The following is a 21,787-nucleotide window of genomic DNA, read 5'->3' as shown; positions in this document are numbered from 1 at the left end:
AATTTGTTTGGGCATCCTAGATATATGGTAACTAACAATGTAACAGGATACTTGAGGGGCAAACTCATCATTCCAGTTATTCTAATGACCACAAACTAAATCTATTTTTTTGTACGAGCAGATTCATGATTTCAGCTTTAGACTGAACATCAACACACATTGCAAAAATTGATTTTAAATCTCAGTAAGATATTACTTTTCCTTGTCAGGTTGAGCCACTTTCATAAATACATCATACTTGTCTATATAAATTACTGAATATAATACATGTATTAGGTCATTTATGTTTCTTGTAATTGCGTGGGTTTTGGCTAAGAAATATGAGTAATTAAATAAAAAAAGTCTACTTTCAATTAGAAATCAAATGTTCTCTACAGATTATGTTTGACTACAGAAGAGTGTCAGGAACTTGTTGCAAGGTCATCAATAGCTTTTAAGAGAAAGCACTACTTGTTTTAAAAACACATTGCCCAAAGTTCATGAAAGTAAATTAAAAAACACTTACTCTTGGACCAGCAGGACCAGGGAGACCAAATTCACCAGGGAGACCCTAGGCAGAACATGATACAGAAATAAATCATGAAGTGTGTATATGTTCTCAAAATCCACTTATGATTATGATATTTAGGTAAGTTTCGAAATAGCCGAGCAAAGCCAGCTACCCTCTAGCTCCCTGAGCGCATAAAAGTACAGGGCTATGAGGAACAAGAGAGTTTGCAGTTGTATACGGACAGATCCAAAAAGTGAGAATTCCATTGCTATCAAAGATATTTCTATGCTAGAACCTGATGTCAGAAAATTTAAGTTTCCGTTACTTAGTTTATTACTTTAAAAAAAAATGACAAAACACACTATCTCATTTGATAATATGATAAATAATGATGAACAATATCAGACACTGCCTATTTTTAGTTATATAACAGACTGCTTTCTTAATAGAAATGATCATATTCTGCACATTACCTACTTAATTGTATACCCAAGTGTATCTCCTTTATTACTGACCAGCTGTCTCCTTAATGTGCCCCACTGTTGACAAAGGAGACCAGGCCACAGAATGTAACTGAATTGAGGCACATTCATCACAATTATCAGAGAAAATGACTCAGAACTCCTGCCCTGACTGTGGCTAGCAGTGTCATGTCTGAATGCCAAGAAAAACATTAAATGCAATTTTTCAGGGTCTAGTTTGATGGAAAAGCAGTGCATTTACTTTTTCACCATGGGAAAGGAAATAATTTGCATGTTAACGTTACCAAGAACCATACAAAAAGTAAGGCTATTAAACGGAACGTTCATGGATATATTTTCCTTTCATAATGCAGTGTTTCATTCAGTCTTTAAAACAAAGGAGTTGTTATTCCAACGAGAGAGCACAGAGTAACTGGGTTTATTCTCTCCAAAGTACCAACTTAAGTAGAACGCTGTCATTAACATATGAAATACGAAGTTTCTTTTTGCATATTATAAGTGCACTGCAGTCAGGCGGTCGCTATTGGGTGGGGGGTGGAGTCCCAAGTTTCGCTAAGCCTACTATCCCTTGTTTTTACTCACCCTTTCTCCTGGTTTGCCAGCTTCACCAGCTGTACCTGCGGGGCCAGGCAGACCCTAGATGAAAAAAAAAAAAAAAAAACCCACAAATTTCCATCTTATGGCTCTATTCAGAGGATTTGCTAATAATTAGTTTTTTCTGGATACTATCTGATATCGACATGATCACGAACTATTCTGTGTTATTAAAGAGTTACACAAAAGTTTGCCTTGAAAAAAGTGGGCCCTTCTTTACTTCAGTTCTGAAATCATGCTCTGTGTGCTGGGGGGGGGGGGGGGGCAGTGCGATGGAGATTGATAGCCGGCTAGTCTGACCAGAGGCAGTATTCTGTCTCAGTTGACTTACCTGGAAGCCTGGAGGACCAGCGGGACCTTGTTCACCTTTTCCACCTTGGACACCCTGAAAGTAATAGTAAAGATAGCGTTAAGTAGAGATGTATGCCTCCATTGCTGTCTACCTAGATAACGTTTGGACCGGAAAAAAGATGGTCATTTGGCAGGACTAGATTCATTCAGGGCAGCAAAGGACAAGAATGGGAGAAATACTCACCTGTGGTCCAGGAGGCCCCTGAGCACCATTGTTTCCATCAGGACCTGGAGCACCCTACAATAGGTCACAGAAAGGCTCAGCGTTACCTGTGAGTCAGTTTAAGAAGACGCGAAGCCTCATGCATTACTTTCTCAACGTGTATCATCTTAGCATGACTCATTGTGGGTCCCCTGCCCAAATACCAACTTTTGGTATGGCTTGTGGGAAGTCCACGGATGGAGGGCAATTTATGAAGGCCAGAGAATGCTACTAACATATGCATAGTTTTTTAATCCTAGAATAAATTAAATAAAAATCAAATGCGGCCATAAATAATTTTGACCTAAGACACATTCTGATTTGTTAGAGCTCCATCCAGTGCCTTATAAGTGTGGTTGAAAAAGAAAAAAAAGACATTTTGTGACAGTAAAAGGATCTTTGGGGATGCCATTTTGAAAAGAAAATGACAGAATTATATCAGATGGCCTCAAAGGATGTGTGTTTCCTAAGTGAACACTACGTGGGCAGATACTCAAAGTCAGCACCTACCCGAGCACCAGCAAGACCAGCATGACCTTTCTCACCAGCTTTGCCAGGATCACCCTATGATAAACATTAAAAAAAAGTACACACTTCATGTCAAATTAAGCATGACAATTCTGACATGTCAATTTCTTGCTTGCTTTGCTTTTCCTTTCTTTTTTAAGGTTCCTAGTCTTTGAATTCCGTTAGCTAAGGCACGACCCATCATCTTGCACCTCCAAGTACAATAAGGCACACCTGTGTCTGCAGGGGCGCAGACTCCGGAGACGGATTTCCATCAGGTGTACAGTGGTATTCTGGAGATCAACTGTTAATGTGCTAAGGGGCTTGCAGTGTTCTTGTGTTGAAAGGGATCCCCCCCCCCCCCCCCCCCGGCCCTTGAGGTAGAGTGGACCGAGGATAGCAGAGAAACCGAGTTTGGGTGAAAGGCGGCACAGAAGGGCTGAGGGAGGAAAGGGGGTGGTGTTCTTACGGCGGGGCCTTTGGGTCCAGGGAATCCGATGTTGCCAGGCTCTCCTCTTGCTCCAGGTGGGCCAATCGGACCAGGCCTGCCGTCAATACCAGGGAGGCCCTGAAACCAGAGTTTATGTAAAGTTCACTCAGCATCGACCAGGGTCTCCCGACCTCAAGCCTGTGATGCTGCCACAGGATGAAACAGAATCATTCTCTGAACGCATAGAGCTTCCTGGTATAAAGCGTCAATAAATTATGAATCCATTTTCCTTTTCTAAATAGGATGTCAGTACACACACAACCAAGTCAATCTCGTATGTACCCAATTCCCTCCTCGTCACCCTCTTCAATTTTCCCTGCCATGGTTTTCTTTTTCCTTCCCTCCTTCCAGTCCTGCGTTCATCTGGACTCCATAATTACAATCTATTACTTTGCGTTCCCAGATGATGTATGTGGCTGATATTTATTTTCAGTGTGTTCATGTATAAATAAGCCACAGAATAGACTTGATAAGGGTGCAATAAGTGTCCTTGAAAATATAATGGAAAATGAGCAAGTCTTACCATGGGACCTTCTTTACCAGCTGGGCCAACATTTCCAGGGGCACCAGGAAAACCCTATAAAGTAAATGAGGATGCTTTCATGTCGGCACTTTAACGCACATACTCGAGGCTCCAATTTATTAAAATCTCACAAAAGCACTCCCCCCCCCCCCCCCCCTCTTTTTTGCCTAGGGTAAATCATTAGGGGTATTAGCCACTAGCTGGGAGGTATGAGAAGAGCTCTGAAATCTTTCTTCTATTTTTTATGCCTTTCCTTTCATTGGAGTTTAGCACAACTGATTCATTTATGGATATCTCAAGAAACTGTGAAGCAATATACTATATGGGCAAAATGTATCATGTTATTTACCTCATAACAGAAAAACAAATACTTTTAGTAAGCAATTTCCAAAGTGGATTTTTTATTGCTATATTTGGTGTCTTTATTACTTGTTTATGGTACAATTACAGATGATATTCATCCATAAGAGATAATGGAGGCAAAAAAAAATAAAAATCACTCTATTGCTATGGATTAGAGTGTCTACGAATCTAAAGGTCATTTCTCCATGGCTAGTGTGATGCTGAATACATTAAAGCACTTTGTGATTGCTGGAAAAATGATTTCACTTATGAGTCTAATACACTGGTAATGTATAGTCCTAATACGTTTCATGGACACCTTATATAAAACTCACAAATTGAGATAAAAGATTCATGCTGATAGGAGAACCAACCTAATTTGGATATATTAAAATAAATCTATTCTTCCAAAAACCTCACAGCCATTGGATCAAATAATAAATAGGAAATTTATGACCTAACAAAATCTGTAAAAAATATCTCTGGGCTTTGAGAAAGTTAAATTAAAAAGGCAACCATCAGCAAATCTACTAACAGATTTACTTTGGATGATTGTTTTTTCTTTTTTATTGTCTTCAAAGATGAATCCTCCCTTTCAAAAAGGAAACAGTGCCAGGTGTGACTTGCTCCGCTTCAGTCTGAAACTTACTCGGGGCCCCATGAGGCCAGGCTCTCCAGGGCGACCAGAATCTCCGTTGGGACCTCGGACACCAGCAGGGCCAGTCGCACCACGAGGGCCAGGAGGGCCCTACTCAACAGACGGGAGAGGGGAGGATGCTGAAGCGAAGGACAAACCCACCAAAAGCAGCAGCATATTCCCTGCCCGGGAGGAAAAATGGACAACGTACCATGACACCAGCTCTGCCGTCAGCTCCAGGAAGACCACGAGAACCAGGACCTCCCTGTAAGAGAGGACACGAAACAGGAAAGACTGGGGAAGACCCTTGAATCCAATAGGGCAGCGTTTATTGAAACATGGCTGCATGCCAGAAATCCTGATGCCCTGAAGGGAGAGATACAAACAAAAAACCAAGCCAAAAAACTTCACCCAAACCCCGAAGGAACGTGTGGAGGAGGCAGGTCTACAAAAGTGGGTCAACGTCGTTTCCAGACCACACTGAGAGTCACTGATTTAATAAAGCAGATGGAAAGCAGATGCTGCCTTCGTCTAGAAAACGCACTCGGTGATTCTGACCAATTCCCAATGAAAGGGTGTCATCAGATCCCTCTGGTGTGTCGGGGCATCAAGAGCATCTGGAACCTACTCTCAGCCCAGGAGGTCCAGAGGGGCCAGTGGATCCGGCTTCACCGTTGGGGCCTCTCTTTCCTTCTTCACCACTGGGACCGGGAGGACCTTGGGGCCCAGCAGAGCCCTGTTTTGTGAGAAAAGCAAATGAGGAGTGAAGGGGAAAAATCATTCTTATGTCCTATCCAGCCAGAGAAAAAGTAATCCCTTTTTTACAAAGTAAAAGTAGGACTTTTTGGATCAAATAAGGAATAAATCCGTAAAACTGTGATCATCGAACTACTTACGGGCTCACCCTTGTTGCCGCTCTCTCCTTTGGAACCAGCTGGACCAGGCTCACCCTAGGGTTCGATACAAACCGGTGGTCAAAGGACAAACGTGTGCCTTAACGCTCTCACAGACAAACATCTTGGAATATTTATGGATCCAGATAAAGAGAAGTTCAAGTTCCGTAAGAAGGTGCATGTTCAAACAGCTGACGGGGCTGGCTGCGTTGAAAGGACTTGAGTGATCTAGAAATGTACCTCACTGACCTCTGGGGAGTGTTCTAGGAGAGCAGGGGGGGGGGTGTGTGTGAGAGAGACACACACACGGACACACGGGCAGAGAGAATGGACATGCGCACGCACTCACAGAAGTAATACAGACGAAAAATGCTCAGGAAAGAAAACATAAAACCGCTAAGACCACAAGAGCAAGTCTGGACAGTGACAAAATGACAGCTGAGCTGGCCTCTCGCGGGGGGAGCGCTGCGGTGGCGACCACTTACGACGAGTCCTCTGGCCCCAGTAGCACCAGCAGCGCCAACAGGGCCGGGAATTCCGCGGGGTCCAGGGAGGCCGGGAGCCCCAGCCACACCGGGCAGGCCCTGTGAAGAGAAGGCGGCGAGGCGGGTCACGAGGGGCCTGGCCGGCGAGGCGGCGCCCATCCACGTGCCTCTGAGGGCGGAGCAGCGCCCGAAAGCCAGATACTCACAGCAGCACCCTTAGCACCAGCCAGGCCGTTGGCTCCAGGGTTACCCTGTGAGGAGAAAGGAGGGAGAAGGCGGTCAGCTACGGGGAGTGTTTCCGTTCTTCTTTGAGCCCAGCTTCGCGCTCTTTGCCTGCTCCCACCCGTGGGGTTAATGATGGGGGCTACTTACAGGAGGTCCAACGGGGCCGGAGACACCCGGAAGACCCACTTCGCCGCGGGGACCCGCGGGACCAGCAGGACCAGGGTTGCCAACAGGTCCGAGTTCACCCTAAGAGAGGGAACGACACTGAGGCATTGGTCTGCAAATAATGAGAGCGCGAATCTCCATTTTTAGGCCGGCAAGTTCCATGATCTTTCTTGGGAACTGCAATCATTTCCCTCCTCTGGTTTGGTACCACCGATTTGGATTTGAGTTCCCTCTCGGCCACCACCTTCACCTACTTCTGTCTCTCTGTGATAGAGACTCCCGTTCTCAGCTAGCCGGTCCTCACTAGTTCGGGAGCATAGCCCAGAGGGGTCCCATAAAGCACATTTCCTTGTTGGCTTCTCTACCTATGTTCTTGGGCTCCAGTACAGAGACACCATTTCAAGCTTGGAGTGAGAACACGGGTCATCCTACATCCATTTTGAAAGGGGGACTCATTAAGTTCCCTGTTGTGTAATTATCTGTCTGCAAACTCAGGGCCTGTCTTTCCCATCACAACGAGAAGTGGATCAAGGTAATGACGGTGGTCGGCAGTGTTTTTACCTTGGGGCCAGGAGCACCTGGAAAGCCTGGAGGGCCAGCAGACCCAATGGGACCCTGAAATCAAAGTAGAATGTGGTAAAGAGACTTCCTCCCAGCAAATTAACACCACAGGACCAGAAAATTGAAGTGGCTTGATCTTATTTAATATTGGCAAAGAGAAAATGGACAGCTAGTCTGTTGCCATTAATAGCAAAGGGGATACATCCAAGGAATCCAAGGTGAGGTAGAGTTTACTTTATGTAGCAATGAAAAGCCCTAGGGATAGTAGTACTTATAAAAACAGAACCTTCGAGAGACCACATAGAACGTTTGGTAAGGTGTCTAAAATGGTGTTATTTTTATAAATTAATAAAGAAGATAGTTCCCACCCCACACTCTCAACCCCTTCCAAATTCTTCGGTGTCAAAACTTACAGCAGGACCCACAGGACCCACACTTCCATCACTTCCACGGGCACCCTGTGAAGAAAATAAGGAGACAAAGTCAAGAGGAAAGTTAAGTGGCCGTTATTAGAAGACTTTTTAAAAGGATAAGGGACAAAAACGGAAGCACTCACAGCTGGACCAGGGGCACCGACGCGTCCTCTCTCACCAGGAAGCCCACGGGCTCCCTAGAAGCAGAAATATTTTCAGTGAAATCCAGAATGCTAATTTTAAAAATGTCACAGACATCATTTGCTTTGTCCAGTTTCCCACATGTGCAAGAATCCACTAGAAATAAATAGGTCTTGTTCTAATTCCAACTAAAAGGTAATGGATTTCAATTAAGTATGCAGAAGGTTATTAGAAAAATATCAGAGTACAATGCCGAGGGAAATGGTAATTAGCAAAAACATGAAAGAAGTTCCAGCTTGCACAGAGGGTACACATTTAGATTTACAATCAAGTCATCGATACTTACTGTTTGACCTGGAGTTCCATTTTCACCAGGGGCACCGGGTTCACCCTATGTGGAAAAGAAGGACTGAGTTTTTGTTCGTTATAGGTATCAATTATTTTTTTTTTCCTGATTGGGTCATTTTTACCCTATTATTTTAATTTGAACCATTTATATATTTTGTAACATTTCTTACACAAATAGACTTTCTCAATTATGCCAGTCACATAAATTTTTTAAATTTCTAAAATACGAGTTTTTAATATAGGTAATAGCAAATGTCACAGTACTAGGTAGATGTGGTCATTTGAGGGTTATGTATCCCAGCTCTACTATTTCCCCTTAGATTTTGGGTATCATTTTGACTAGGCTTATGTATCAGGAATGATATCATAGAAAGAGACAGCAGAGGATAAACTGCTTTCAATAGAACCACATTTACCCTCTTTAAAGTTATTTTTAACACTTGGTATTTTCATTTTTGTAAAACATCCATGGAAATTTAAAGCTTTGTAGTATTTTTCAGAGCTGTCTTATTTATTTCCAACCTATATTCTTATCTTGAGTAAAAACCATGGTGGTGACAGGGGAGGGGGAGCAGTAATTTAATAAAATGGCACATGTAAAGGAACTTTGCTTCTAAGTCATCTGATTAATATCTGGAAGAAACAGATTTGCGAGACCCTTTAGGAACCCTCCATTTCTAGGCTTCTATGTGAAGTGTATTCTTTGGGAATAGGCACAAAGTCCATTCTTTGAGAGTCAGAATTTCTAGTCTCTGCCCTCCTAACTACTAGATGTGTGACTCTGGGCAAGTCACTCATTCTCTCTGAGCCTCAGTTTCCCTCATCGGCAAAATGAGGGGGGGTCTCCAACGCTCCTTTCGGCTCTAACATTTTATGATGCTGGGACTAGTAGTCTGAGCCATTACATTAGGCTCTAGGGAGAATGAGTTTGACCTTATCCATTTCTGTGGCAGCTGGAAAGTTAGAACAGATTCTCCATATTCATGTTCATTTCTGGTCCCGCTAGTATTCGTTACTCATTAATTTGTAATTACGTTGGTATTCACTTTAATATCACATTATCTCCTTAATAGGAGAGAGAACATTTTATAGTTGAAAACGCTGTCAGAGAAGAGCCTAGCCAAGAGATAACACACTTCTGAGACTTTAATTACCTAATTAAAAATTTTTTGAGTGTGCACAGATAAATCACAGGAAAGAGGTTGAAAAGTGTATTGTGACATGAATGTACCTATCTAATTAGTGCATGGCAAAGGAGAATTTACAGTTTAAAATAACATAGCGTTCTAATATCTGATTATATGTTTATTTACTTTTATTTTGGCTGCAGAGATGGCTGAAATTGTAGGAGGATAGGAAATGAAGGCAGAAACTGGTGGACATTATTTTTATCTTAACTGTTTAAGAGATATTGAATTAAATAAATAGTATTAATAATTGGCCTTTTGTCACAGAATCCCATATCCTCACCATTGAGGGCTCTGAAATACCGAAGAGAAAATAAGATACTCTTTGGAATATGAGCAGTCTTCACTAAAAATATCCTTTCTGATGGGCATGGGGAATTACAGTCAACTGTTTTAAAAACAAGGCTTCTAATGTAGTATTTACCTTCACACCTGGAGTTCCGGGCTGTCCCTTCAATCCATCCAGACCATTGTGTCCCTGAAACACAAATCCTTATTATTAAAATGTCATTCCATTATAGTGCTTGGTCAAATCCTGACCCCCACCCCAGGTGATGGCCGCTTCCATGCAACGCCGGTCCTGCGGCCGGCGAACTCGCTCCATTGCCCCTGATAAGTCACTAAACCTCCCTGCACTTGAAAGGGAAGGAAATAGAACGAGATGCTCTCTCACAGCCTTGCCCTCTTAAATAATTTTTACAATTTTCAGATGGGTTTAAGTACCTCTTAAAGTCATACGCCTTTTACACAATTTTCTCCGTAGGGATCCTCATTTCTTGGAAGCTAGGAACATACTGAGAAAAGTACACGCCACTCTACTTTTCAGCCATCTGAACTCTTCTCTAACTCTCTTTACTCTGGCGAATTCCGGGAATTTGGTAGCAAGTATGTGTCACCCAGGAGTTTAAATATAGTCAGGGCTTTTCCTAAAAGCATTTACTCTCCTCTGGGAAAAGAATGCGCTCACCCTAATGCCCTTGAAGCCAGGAAGTCCAGGAGTCCCAGGGAAACCACGAGCACCCTTAAAAAAAAACACACAAGACAAATAATGTTTTCGTTCTAAATTGGAAAACAATGATTTCTTCCCTCCAAATTATTTCTTCTCCTTGAAGTTCAAGCTTGGAACCAAAGAACTAGGATATTTTTAAGCCCGGAGCAGCAAATTCACTTGCTCTCGTTTGAGTAACTAATACTAGGGTATCTGTACAAAACATGATGTAGCTTACGGTATGCTTGCTGTCATTAAAACATTCCTTGCATTAACAAAAACTGTATGCATTCTTAACCAGGCTCCTCGGTTCGTCAGATGCCTTCAGTGAGTGGTACAAGTGTTCAAACATCCAGGTGGCCATTTAGACTGATCCCAGCTTTACCAACCATCTTGCATGGAAGACGCCACTGGCATCTGGACTGGAGACACCGGGATAAAAAGCTTACCTGTGGCCCAACAACTCCTCTCTCACCAGGTCGTCCAGGTTTTCCAGGGTGACCCTAAAACATGAAAGCATCGTAGGGTGAGCCTTTTCTTGCTAAGCCATCAGGTGAAAGTCGGAACATCTTGGTTTTTAAAATGGGGGAGAAAGGCATTCTATAAAAATGTGGGTCCAGATATATATTTAATTAACAATGAATTTCCTTACATACACACAAATTAAGATTTCATTAAAATAACATCTTCCATATGGAGAAGAGTTATGTCGGGCATATTCAGCTTTTGGCCAAATACTTCATTTGAATCCAGAAATTCTTGTCGAGGCAGGAGTGTTTAAATGGCATTTTGGAAATGCTTATGAGTAAATACTCACATCCTCCCCAGCCTTGCCAGGAGGCCCAGGTGGACCACGAGAACCCGCAGGACCCTGAGAAAACAGGACACCAGTCATTTTGTTAAGGTTATATTAATAAACATCTTGAAGAAAAAATCTATCACAACGGGCGAAAATGTACTCACAGTTTGACCAGGTTCACCGGGCTCACCAGCAGGTCCTTGGAGACCTTGAGGGCCCTAAAAGAAAACAATACGTCATACTCCACACCTTTCTTTGATTCTGGTTTTTTCCCTAAGAGAGATTACACGCTGCTGGTACTTACAGGAACTCCAGCCGCACCAGGTGGCCCTGGAGGTCCCATCAAACCCTGGAAAGAGAACAAGTCTTAGTACCGAGAAGTTCCCGTGGCGGCGGTCTGAGTTAGAGACGACTGGCATAGTCGTGCCACCGGCATTTTGTGATGGCCAAACAGGATTATCCTGGTTTTGTTTCAGTTCTTGTTTCTGCCAAGGAGGCTCTTAAGGACCGACATTTCCTCCACTATTTCTGCCTTTGATTCCGCCTTTTCTCCTAACCCAAATCAGCAGAGCCCAACTGGATAGGTGGCCACAGGTTCCTTAAAGTTGCAGACACCTGGGCAGATCGAGATTGTTTTAATGCAATGAAGCGGATCCGTCTTTGCACAGTTCGGGACCTGCAGCCACCTTCTAGGCAGCGGACAAAGCCTTTCCCTTTGGATTCCCTCGATCAGAGGTCATCTCCCCAGGTCATATTTAGCTAAGAAATTGATATTTTTATTGCCACAAGGGGCATAAATTGAAAAGGATCAAAAGTCCCTCTTAAGGATTAGAGGGAGGTTTGTTATATAGCCTTATAGCTCCTTTTAGGGCTGCTGGGGACTGATGAAAATGTCAGACAAAAGCGGATGTGGTGAGGGGTGAAGGAAAAATAAAACAGTACTGAAACATCTTCCTGGAGGGTTCTAATATTATTACTGAAAATGTGGCCCACAACCACAGCAGATGGTTCTTCCTTTTGTTCTTCCTCCTGTGCACGCCAGTGGAGTGAGACTGTTACTAGATGGCGAGCTAAATCCACATTCTCGACTCCCCTTTGCAGTAATCAATACCCATGCAAGCTCTCCTGTAGGGACCAGCTCCTTCATGCTGAAAATACTGCATAGGCAAGTCTAGAGTAATTTGTTCATGACACACCAACCATGGGACTCCGCAGGCAAGTCTGCCCCACGGTATTAATGCCTAGAGTGAAATAATGTGGACTTTATTAAAAAGCACCTCATCTTAATTATAAGAATTATTTGTTCGGTTTTAGAAATTGCTTCCACATTAAAAGAAACTGTCGCTTTTCAATCAAAGTAATCTTTTAGGTATACATTAAAAATAATTTTCTTTGACACCATGAATTTTTAATTACATTTATTCATTTTTCCGCGTATTTGCAACAATTTCATTTACATAAAAGGTAGTTTATTTTGTTGAGGCTGTGAGACGGACGATGATTACTCATTAATTCAGAGAAGAACCCTGTGGGGTTTTATAGTTATTGATTTTCCAACATGGAAAATTATTTTAATGCTTTATTGCTGCCTATCTTTCTTATTTGTGAACCACATATCTGTTGATTACATATGTCTATGACTGTGTGTGGATGGGGCAAGCTTAAATTATATTACACTGATATTTAAAAGTAAAACACTCCCTTTTATGCCCCCCAGAGAATGTTCCAAAGTCAGGGGAATCTGAAATCCATATTAATTTTCTGGGCTTATGTAGGCTATTTTATTAGCGTTTTGCTTTTTTTTTCCCCTTTAGCTTCTTCTTGAGACATGGGTACTGCTTTAAATCTGACTAATGTTCAGCATTAGCTGAAATGGCTAATTTCAAATATCCAATATAAACAAAGCCAAAGAAAATCTCTACTTCTTCATTTCAGATATGGATGTTTTAAATTACCAGGAAAAATCAGGAAATTGGAAATCCATCAATTAAAGGCACATTACTTCTCAAGTGAGAGTTTTAACTTACAGAAAATATTATCTTGCCCTTATAGTGTATTAGCTTATTGTGGACCATTAGGTCCAGCTGAACATCTTCTTTTGAAGACAGAGCACTGAATGCATTGTCCAGGTAAAATTTATACTTTAGAGACCATGTTAACGTTAAACTGTAGTGTTTAATCAACTTAATATTTTTAGTTCCAGCAATTTTTCCCTTTATTTAATACACACTAGTATATATTGTGCATGCTCATATTATTTTTTTTTCTAACACATCTCATTGATCCTTGTCGGAAGGCTCGCTTGTTAAAGACAGACCATCATCATCATAATCATATAGGGAACTTTTCTAGATGTTACTCAAATTATAGGATATGTTGCTAACTATTTGTGCTGAGTGATATGAATGCTAAATTATACTCATATTCTCTTCTATATGGATTCATAATTAATAGACTCAAAAGGTATTAATCAAAAGGTATTAAAAGAAACATTTCCAGTACTTATAACTCCTTGAGGGAGGGTGAAATTCTGTCATATTCACGGCTACATCCCTAGTGCATAGTACAGTCTGGGGCTCATTGAAGGCACCTGATAAATAGTTGTTGAATAAACTGATGTTTTATTCAAGTACTAGATATGTGAGACATGATGTCGCTGATTATGAGACATCCTGCCTGGAGGCTAGCCCTAGTTTTGCCATTAACCACTTCCATGGCCCTGGAAAAGCTTAAATTCTCTAGTGTAGACTAAATGGGCTGGGGCATCTGGGTGGCTCAGTCGGTTAGGCCTCTGACTCTTGGTTTCGGCTCAGGTCTTGATCTCAAGGTCCTGGGACTGAGCCCTGCATTGGGCTCCGCACTCAGCGCAGAATCTGCTTGTCCCTCTCCCTCTGCTCTTCCCTCCCCTCCCACTCAAATAAATAAATAAAATCTTTTTAAAAAAATGGGCCGGACTAGAACTTGCTGCTCCTTTCCAGCAAGTTTATATAACTTAATACCTCTGTGTCTCTAAGGGTTGCTTAAAATTCTAAGCAATGTTAAAGAATATAAAAAAAAAATTATTCAGAGTGATCACTCTTTTGAATTATATTGATTTATCTAAGTTATAGTTACTATGTCCAGAGATTATTTACACACTGGAAACATGTTTGTAGAGAAGATTCAACCCCCAAGATCTAGGCTTAGATTGTTATAGATTTGAATACAAAAGGAGTTGCTGCTTTTATCTGATCTAAGTATTGAGTGTTAACCTAGGTAGTTAAGGAAATGACGATGTGAAATTTTTAACATAAAAACAAATTCTCTATTCAGTAATTTTTTGGCTAAGATTAAAAAGAGAGAAACATACCATTGGTCCAGGGCCAACTCCTTTTCCAGGATCATACTGAGCCGCAAAATTCTAGAGGGGCAAAAACACATTATATATATCAAAATTACCAGCTCTGTAGTTCACTTTCTCATCCTACTTGTAGAGATTTTTATGTTGTTGTTTAAAAGGGAGCAATATTTTTATATGTTTATTAGTTTATAATTCCATAGTGAGCTAAGTTCCTAAAAAGTCAGGAGAAAATACAAGTTTAAAATTGAGTCCCCATCTGGTGTGAAGTGGGAAGCCTCCCTACCTTATTTTTTCAAGCCCTTTCCCGCCCTGCCATTCGCCTCTCCCTTCTCCCCACCCTCTACCTCTACCCTGAGAAAGGGGCGCTTTCTAACTTTAAGTCACTGGAGACCCCTGATATATTGAGCAGAGACCAAGAGGTCACCTTTGCATTCCTACCTGTTACCCTGTTCCTCCACAACTACACCAAAGTGACTCAGAGACCTTTCTCTTGCTGGAGTTTCAAGAAGGATATAAAGAGTTTTCAAGTTTAGACGAAAATTAAATTAAAATGCCCCTTGGAAGATTAAACTTTTAAAAAATAGTTCACAGTAATAACTTTACTGTTAAAGATCTCTCTTATAGTAGTAGATCTATTAAAGAAGGTGCTTTTTAATGCACTCAGTAGATAAGCAATCATAATAAGATCTTTTGGGGGAGAAAGGTCTTATTTTACTGGCATACAGTTGGGTATTAGAATCAGGCTTCTGATTCATAGTGCTAACCAATTAAGCAAATATGTTTTCCTTCCTGCAGCGAGGCCATTTGGCACTCATACCATTGTTAAAGACATAAAGCTAAAAGAAGATATTAATGAAAAAGGGAAATGTACTTTTCTCAAATTAGTTTCAAGCAAATTAAACCTAAAACTACTTTGAATGTTGGTTCAGCAGACTTCAAGCCAAGGAGAATAAAAAGAGTAGGATGTTTGTGAAATCGCTGAAGATCAGGGATTTCACTTATAATTCAATCTAATCAAACTCTTTAATAATGCAACACCTCTTATTTGTGCCCTACTGATGAAAGATATGAAATCCCCAAATTAAATAATAGTCGTGAGGGCTGCAGCTACCTTCAGTGAACACAAAGACCGGTCCTGTAATTGACAAGGGCCCACAAAGAGACCGGGCAGAGCAAAATCTTGAATGAAGAAACCAAAGAAATGAAATAAAATGTACTAATATCCAAATAGCAGACTCTCCCTTAACTGCTAAAAATAAGTCCCACAATGAGCCTTATTTCAATAGAGGTATAAGACACTGAAGTGAGCTAAAAGTGAGCAGTACTTAAGACACCTTACCCCGCCAAGACCAGGGGGGCCAGGAGGACCAGGTGGACCAGGAGGGCCTGGGATACCATCGTCACCATCTCTGCCTGGTGGGCCTGGTGGACCCTGTTTTGTAAAAAGTGAATTCGGTCACAGTTAGACAGACCCCCATAGAAACCTATACATATAAAAGGAGACCTAAGAAGTGGTAAGATTCGTTGTTCAGACCTTTCAATGTGCAAGTGGTAAGGAAATTTAATACACCGTATTTGTCACTAATTGAACTTCACTTATGACCTTAGAAGGAGGTTTAGTGACTGATACAATACAAAGAAGACAAAAGACAGACTAGTTCCTCTGGAAGAGGGATTTCTCAGCCTTTGAATATCAATTCATAATGGAGCTCCAGGATTCAAATAAAGATGGAAATTATAGCTAGCATTTATAACCCTTAAACTTCATATGGAAAACAGTGCACAAGTGATGTACTCTGTATATTGATTGTCAGTTTCAGACCGATGAACTTATTCAACTGTTTTGGTACATTATGTATGAATGGTAGATTAATTGATACGATAATTAATAAAGTCACTTTATCACAAGGTAGAAAATCTGCAGATTTCCTAACATTAACACTATTTATGTTGTTACCGTAATTTACTGACATAATGCTACCTCTAATAGACTGTTTGAGTGGAATACATTTTAGACTGCACTTCCCAATAGGTATGAGATATATAGGTATTTATATATTGGCAAAAGTGTCATATAATGTAGTTATACATGCCAAATAAGCATAGCAGGGAGATCTAAGAATACCATGGATAAATTGTCAACAGTTTGCACATTTACGAATTTAGACAGAAACATGTTGACTGCTATTTCACTACTATTCCCAGGCTACGTAAGAGATCTTACTTGAAAAGCAAACAAAACCTGTGCAAAGAGAGGACTGTGGTGGTTAGGTAGATATATTTCCCTTATGCATAAGTTGGACAGGTCAACTGAAAACAAAGAAAGACAGACCATGCAAAGAATATGGCTGCTTATAATAGCTTTGCTTTCTAAAAAGATAATCTTGTTCTAAAAAAATAGTGATTATATATAATAATGCTCATTCACCTCTTCTGTAGGGCATTATCTGCTTAAAAGGTGGTGCAAATATCTGGATACATAATACTCTTGTAAACTGTCTAACCTGTAGTTATTCAAATATGGTCCAAAGCTTTTCAACAGTTCAAAAAGTACACACCCTTTCTCCACGTGGTCCTCTATCTCCAGCTGGGCCCTACGAGGAAGATACAAACAGCACAATAATAAATGTCTAAGCAATTTCCAGTGAACGAGCAAGCATTCTTGACAATAATTAGTCGATAAGACTGATCTAAACACAATATTATTAGAAAGTAGCTGTAAAAATGGCATAATACAATAGAAAAAAGGTATATTGTTTTTATTATAATTACATGTAATGTTTTTAAACCAGGAGACTAGAGGCTGCAGTCTCCAGTCATTAGGCCAATATTATAACTACTATTTTTAGAAATACGATTTCTATGGATAAAATTGCCATTTTGTTACATCGCTAACAGTATATTTATATAGATAAAGCCCTTTAAAATAAACTTTCATTTACTACCTATAATTAACATAATACTCATTCCATCTCCAGAATTAAAACAAGCCTTTTTTTTCTTTAGTAGGTAAATGACCAGTTTGTATAATATAAGTGTAATTAGAGATAATTCTGGAAGATAATAAAGCTTGGTTATCTTAAACATCAAAGCTACTTTATTTTATGGTTTAGCTAATGCATTTCCATGTGGGCAAAATCTTGACCAAATATTTTCCTTCTGTAGTTTACTATAAATTAGTTAAATCAGAAGTTACTTCTGATCATTTCAGATATTATGGAAAAGTATTGGACTCTTACCTTTCTTGCAGTTGCCTAGAAAAGAATAAGAAATAATTATGAGGAAAAATTGTATATTTTTAAAAATGGCTCCCATTTCTGTGTAGTATACAAATATATCTATAGAGTATATACATTGTGCATACCATTATTCCAATATTTCAAAGTATGATTTTAAATTTCACAAATAAATAACATATGTTCAGAACTCAAATGCATACTTATCTGTAATTGTGCCTCAAACTCAATTCATGAGCTAAGAAATTGTTCCTAATACTCTTGCAAATGATTCCAAGGGAGTAACAAGATTCTCTAGCTCTGTGAAGTCTCCTGCTTTGTAGCAGCGGATGCTTAAAACCCAAACTTCCACTGGATTATTTATTCTGTTTCTTATGAGCATTCTTGTAAGGGTGGTCTTATTCAATAGCACCGCCCATTTTGGAAATTGGGGTGGGTACTTTCTAGGCAGCCAGCGAAGTCTGACTACCATAACTCTTGATGATTTTCTTGGAAATCCAGGTTGTTCCACACCAGTGTAGCCTCCTGTTCCTTCCCCAGAGAAGGCATTAGGGTGGCCAAAGCCATCTCAGTATTAAAAAAAAAAAAAAAAAATTTCTAAAAATAATTTTGCTCACCTCTTGTAAAGCTGTAGAGGAAAGGGAAAAGAGGGAAATAATCATTAGTATCATTTCATTGATCGATAGCTGTGATTAACAAATAGATATATTAGTCTATAAAATGGACTTACCTAATTAAAGAATCAAGTATATTTTTTATTAAGAATATTCTAATGAATTGGAAATTATGCAGGTCAAAATTATGGCAGGGATCAGCAGGGTGATTTCTTTGTAATATTAATATGCAAATATATTTTGAATTAAATTGTTAATTATTTACTATTTTATAAATACTGTGAAATATTAATGTGTCTGAAGGATATTTCCAATGTGTAGTAATTAAGTCGGTAAACTGCACGGGTGGATCGCTGAATGTAAGACCAGTACACTGATGAAGAAATAATTTATGGTTTAGATAGTTTTTGGTATTTAAAAATCTAAAAAAGGGAAAATTTAGGGAACTATGTTACCTAAATACTTTGTTTTTTATAAAAATTACCTAGTGTTTCATTGAGTTACCTTACTGTCCTTTTTCAAAAGGTCTAAATCGCAAATTAGTCACTATGAAAATGGAGCCATTTGAACATCTGAAATTTTGCTTTAAACTGGTTCACTTAAATTAGGTAAGGTATTTTACCAATATGTATCACTTTTGTCCCTGAGAAGGAATTGCTCCGTATAAATGGGAAAACTGTGGATCAAAGATCTTGAGAAGTAATGGGAAAAACACACTCAAGTAATAACCCCCCCTTTGCCATAATTGCTCTAAGTCCTTAAAGACTGAAATCCTCTCCTACAGTATAAAAATTATAGGTTAACACAGGATATAATGGTGGCCAAGCTGGCAACAAGATGAATCACCCCTAAAAATTGCTTTAATTAGGTGGCCAAGAAGTGTGTCATTTGGAGTAAGAACATCTGTTGCAATAGTTACAATTCAGGAGGGTGGACCACATCCAGCACTGATATTTAAGGGCAATTTATGAGAATTACTTTTAAATTAGGAAAATGATATGTTTACTTCATTGTGTCCATCAGTAGGAAGAATAATTATGCCCAGGCTTGATTAACGGAACTCCTTATGATTTTGGAAATTTGCCTTTTAATTACTCAGACTGAGCCATTTTGAAGAAATGTGTGTTTGGTAACTTTTATTCCAGACTGCAGTTGGCTGTTGGTCAGAAGGTGAACTGCCTTTTGTACCTTCAGACTTCCCTAGGTCTGTTTTCATCTTTCCTTAAGGAGCCAACTCTTTCCCCCATCCTCAGATCTCATAAAAAGGAAATCGGTAATGTGAATTTGTTCTACACAATTACTCCTTAGTATCCACAGTGTGTATACTAAAAGTGGACAAAGGGAGAACACACACACACACAAATGCATCAGCAATGATGCAATGGTAGACACCGTGGCATGTGGGTGGAGCAAACTCTTTATAGAGTGTTGGGTGTGGCCAGACACCCCTCAGGCTCTACCAAGTCAGTATCTTTGTCTGGTAATTAGGCAGCCATTTTCAAAAACGGACAGATTTTCTCCATTCTATCTTGACATAGAAGTCTGGTCATGAAACCTATGGCTGAAAGTGGCCTCGGAGTCCATCTAATCTGCATTCTGCGTTTTAGAAAAGGCTCAGCTGGACTTGCCCGAGGTCACATGGTAAATTAGTGGCCAAGTCATTGGAAAACCCCGGGTCTCTTGAGTTTCGGATCCATGTTGATATTTTCCAACTTGCTGTGTTCAGAATGTCTGATTGTCACAGGGAACATGATAAAGAGGTAACTCGCAGGCTCAACGAAAGGCAGAACAGGTTTTAATTAAATAATGTTACCATTTCCATGACCAGATAATAAATGGAAAAGCTAATTCTACTCTTCAGACTATATCCATTCCAAGTAACATCATTTTCTTTCCCAGGATACACCGACTAGCTACGGGGGATGGCTTCAATCAGAAATGCAGGTCCCCTCTCCCTGTAAACCTGTAGGGTCTCTCCTGGGGATTCCATTAGCGTAAGGCCTGGTCCCCTGTGCTTCCACTGTCCTCCCTCCAGAGGGCGCCTCATAGTTATCGTCATCATCCAGGCAAGCCTTAAACCGCCCAGAAGAGCAAAGCCCTTAGGGGGTGAGTTCTGCATTACTAAATTCAAGGGCTTTTTAAAGCAGGCCTCAAGTTTTACGGGGTGGGCGTCAGTGCAGCCATGGGGCCTGAGAGTTGTCAATATCTCACCCTTAGGAAAAAGACTTTCTGCTCTCTTTGAGCCTCACTGATCCAGATCAATTTCAGACTCACTTCGAGTTGAGAGAAAAGTTCCCTAACTTTTGGCGAGGGTTGAGCCTTTTCTGTTTTCATTTCTAAAATAATTCCCACGTTTCTCATCCATGCCTGCGTTTCTCCACATGCCAGGAAGCCTTCCTTCCAAGCTGGACCTAGAATTGACTTTAGGTTTTCTTTTTTCAGATCAGGGTGCCCACCCATCTAACCTTTCTCCCCCTCTGCCCCAAACAAGCCGAAGGCACTTACATTGGCATGTTGCTAGGCACGACGTTACTGCAAGCAGCAACAAAGTCCGCGTATCCACAAAGCTGAGCATGTCTACCACTTAGACATGCAGACTCCTTGTGTCGCAGAGCCCCTGGGTCACCGGCGGAGGTATCACCTGGCGGGCGCAGGCATGCAGTCGTGGCCAGTACCTCCAACTTAGCTGAAACCTCCTGCCGCCTTGGTGCTAAAATAATAAAGCCCGGATCTGCTCTATTTATACGGCCAAAGTTTCCCTGGCCCGAGGGTGCCTCCAAAAGCGCCTCCACCAATCGCAAGGCTGGGGCTGGGGGCCCGGGCAGCCACAGCTGGGAGGAGACTGCGGGGGCGCAGAGGAGGGAGCGAAGGGGGGAGGGACGTGGCCACGGGGCTGGCTTCTTAAATTGGTTCCATTCTTTTTGAGGACGTGGACACTTTTGAGGCTTTCAAGGGGAAACTCTGACTCGCTGTCTGCATACCTCCGCCCTCCCCATCCCCCCGCCCTTCCCCGCCTTTTCCAAGTTTGGAAACACTTTGGGACACGTCGGAGCGCTCTGCAGACACCGACGTGGGCACACTTTGCAGATCTCTGGGCAGCCGGGCAGCTGTAGAAGGGACGGGAGCCCGGAGATCAAAGCAGGAGCTGTCCAGCCCTGTCTCACCTTGTGCCCTGCGGGCCACCCGCAGGGTGGAGGGCGCGCGCCGGGCGCGGAGGAAGCAAGGGAGGAGGGAGTGGGGATTCGACAGCGTGGCGCAGCCGAAGGCCGCCCTCCCCCCGCCCCCTCTCCCCGTCCCCTCCCCCGACCGCGCCCAGCTTGTTCCAGCTTTGGGGCGTGTGTGCCCCCACTTTCTCAGCAGTGACGCTCTCCCCTGGCTCCGGGAGAGGGTGAGAGGGGGGTTCTGTCTGTGCAGGGTTGGGTTGGAGTCCGAGGACGCCTGCCGTTGGGGAGGAGGGGGGAAACACGCGAGGGGTAGCGTGGCACTGAGCACGGGGGAGGATATGCTTTGCGCACTCTAGACTGGGCCCAGCCACTCGGGAAGTCCTTCGACCTCTACTGAGGCTGACTCTCGGTTTAGGCTTTGGAGATTATCTGGCCCTGCGAAAAGACTGAGATTGACGCCTGGATGCCTCTCTTGGGGTCTCTCCTTTCTGAGGTTGCAGTGGAGAATCCATCCTCTCCCCTTCAGGTTTCCACTCTCCACCTCCTCTTCTCCACAGATGCCTCTTCTCCACGTTGAGACTGGATTCAGATAACTCTCCAGTGAGTTCCC

At 41.6% G+C, this 21,787-nt stretch overlaps 1 protein-coding gene across 1 annotated transcript in view; it reads right to left on the bottom strand.

Annotated features, from left to right (window-relative positions):
* Window positions 1-20,739, bottom strand: part of COL1A2 (collagen type I alpha 2 chain) — a 35,275-nt gene extending 14,536 nt beyond the window's left edge. The window contains exons 1-30 of the mRNA XM_021689553.2: window positions 20,519-20,739; window positions 18,017-18,027; window positions 17,403-17,417; window positions 16,722-16,757; window positions 15,503-15,595; window positions 14,173-14,223; window positions 11,128-11,172; window positions 10,988-11,041; window positions 10,842-10,895; window positions 10,474-10,527; window positions 10,004-10,057; window positions 9,461-9,514; window positions 7,848-7,892; window positions 7,504-7,557; window positions 7,361-7,405; window positions 6,948-7,001; window positions 6,369-6,467; window positions 6,203-6,247; window positions 5,997-6,095; window positions 5,515-5,568; window positions 5,247-5,354; window positions 4,830-4,883; window positions 4,631-4,729; window positions 3,640-3,693; window positions 3,096-3,194; window positions 2,630-2,683; window positions 2,102-2,155; window positions 1,898-1,951; window positions 1,555-1,608; window positions 506-550 (exon numbers count right to left, since the gene is read on the bottom strand). Coding sequence (XP_021545228.1) covers window positions 506-550; window positions 1,555-1,608; window positions 1,898-1,951; window positions 2,102-2,155; window positions 2,630-2,683; window positions 3,096-3,194; window positions 3,640-3,693; window positions 4,631-4,729; window positions 4,830-4,883; window positions 5,247-5,354; window positions 5,515-5,568; window positions 5,997-6,095; window positions 6,203-6,247; window positions 6,369-6,467; window positions 6,948-7,001; window positions 7,361-7,405; window positions 7,504-7,557; window positions 7,848-7,892; window positions 9,461-9,514; window positions 10,004-10,057; window positions 10,474-10,527; window positions 10,842-10,895; window positions 10,988-11,041; window positions 11,128-11,172; window positions 14,173-14,223; window positions 15,503-15,595; window positions 16,722-16,757; window positions 17,403-17,417; window positions 18,017-18,027; window positions 20,519-20,588 — 1,761 coding nt within the window. The 5' untranslated portion in view covers window positions 20,589-20,739. The remainder of the gene's footprint in view (window positions 1-505; window positions 551-1,554; window positions 1,609-1,897; window positions 1,952-2,101; window positions 2,156-2,629; window positions 2,684-3,095; window positions 3,195-3,639; window positions 3,694-4,630; window positions 4,730-4,829; window positions 4,884-5,246; window positions 5,355-5,514; window positions 5,569-5,996; window positions 6,096-6,202; window positions 6,248-6,368; window positions 6,468-6,947; window positions 7,002-7,360; window positions 7,406-7,503; window positions 7,558-7,847; window positions 7,893-9,460; window positions 9,515-10,003; window positions 10,058-10,473; window positions 10,528-10,841; window positions 10,896-10,987; window positions 11,042-11,127; window positions 11,173-14,172; window positions 14,224-15,502; window positions 15,596-16,721; window positions 16,758-17,402; window positions 17,418-18,016; window positions 18,028-20,518) is intronic.
* Window positions 20,740-21,787: the final 1,048 nt, after the last annotated feature.

Source organism: Neomonachus schauinslandi, chromosome 12 (genome assembly GCF_002201575.2).
Source record: "Neomonachus schauinslandi chromosome 12, ASM220157v2, whole genome shotgun sequence".
Taxonomy (NCBI): Eukaryota; Metazoa; Chordata; class Mammalia; order Carnivora; family Phocidae; genus Neomonachus; species Neomonachus schauinslandi.
Note: the sequence above shows the minus strand (reverse complement) of the source record. Positions and strands in the feature narration are given on the sequence as shown.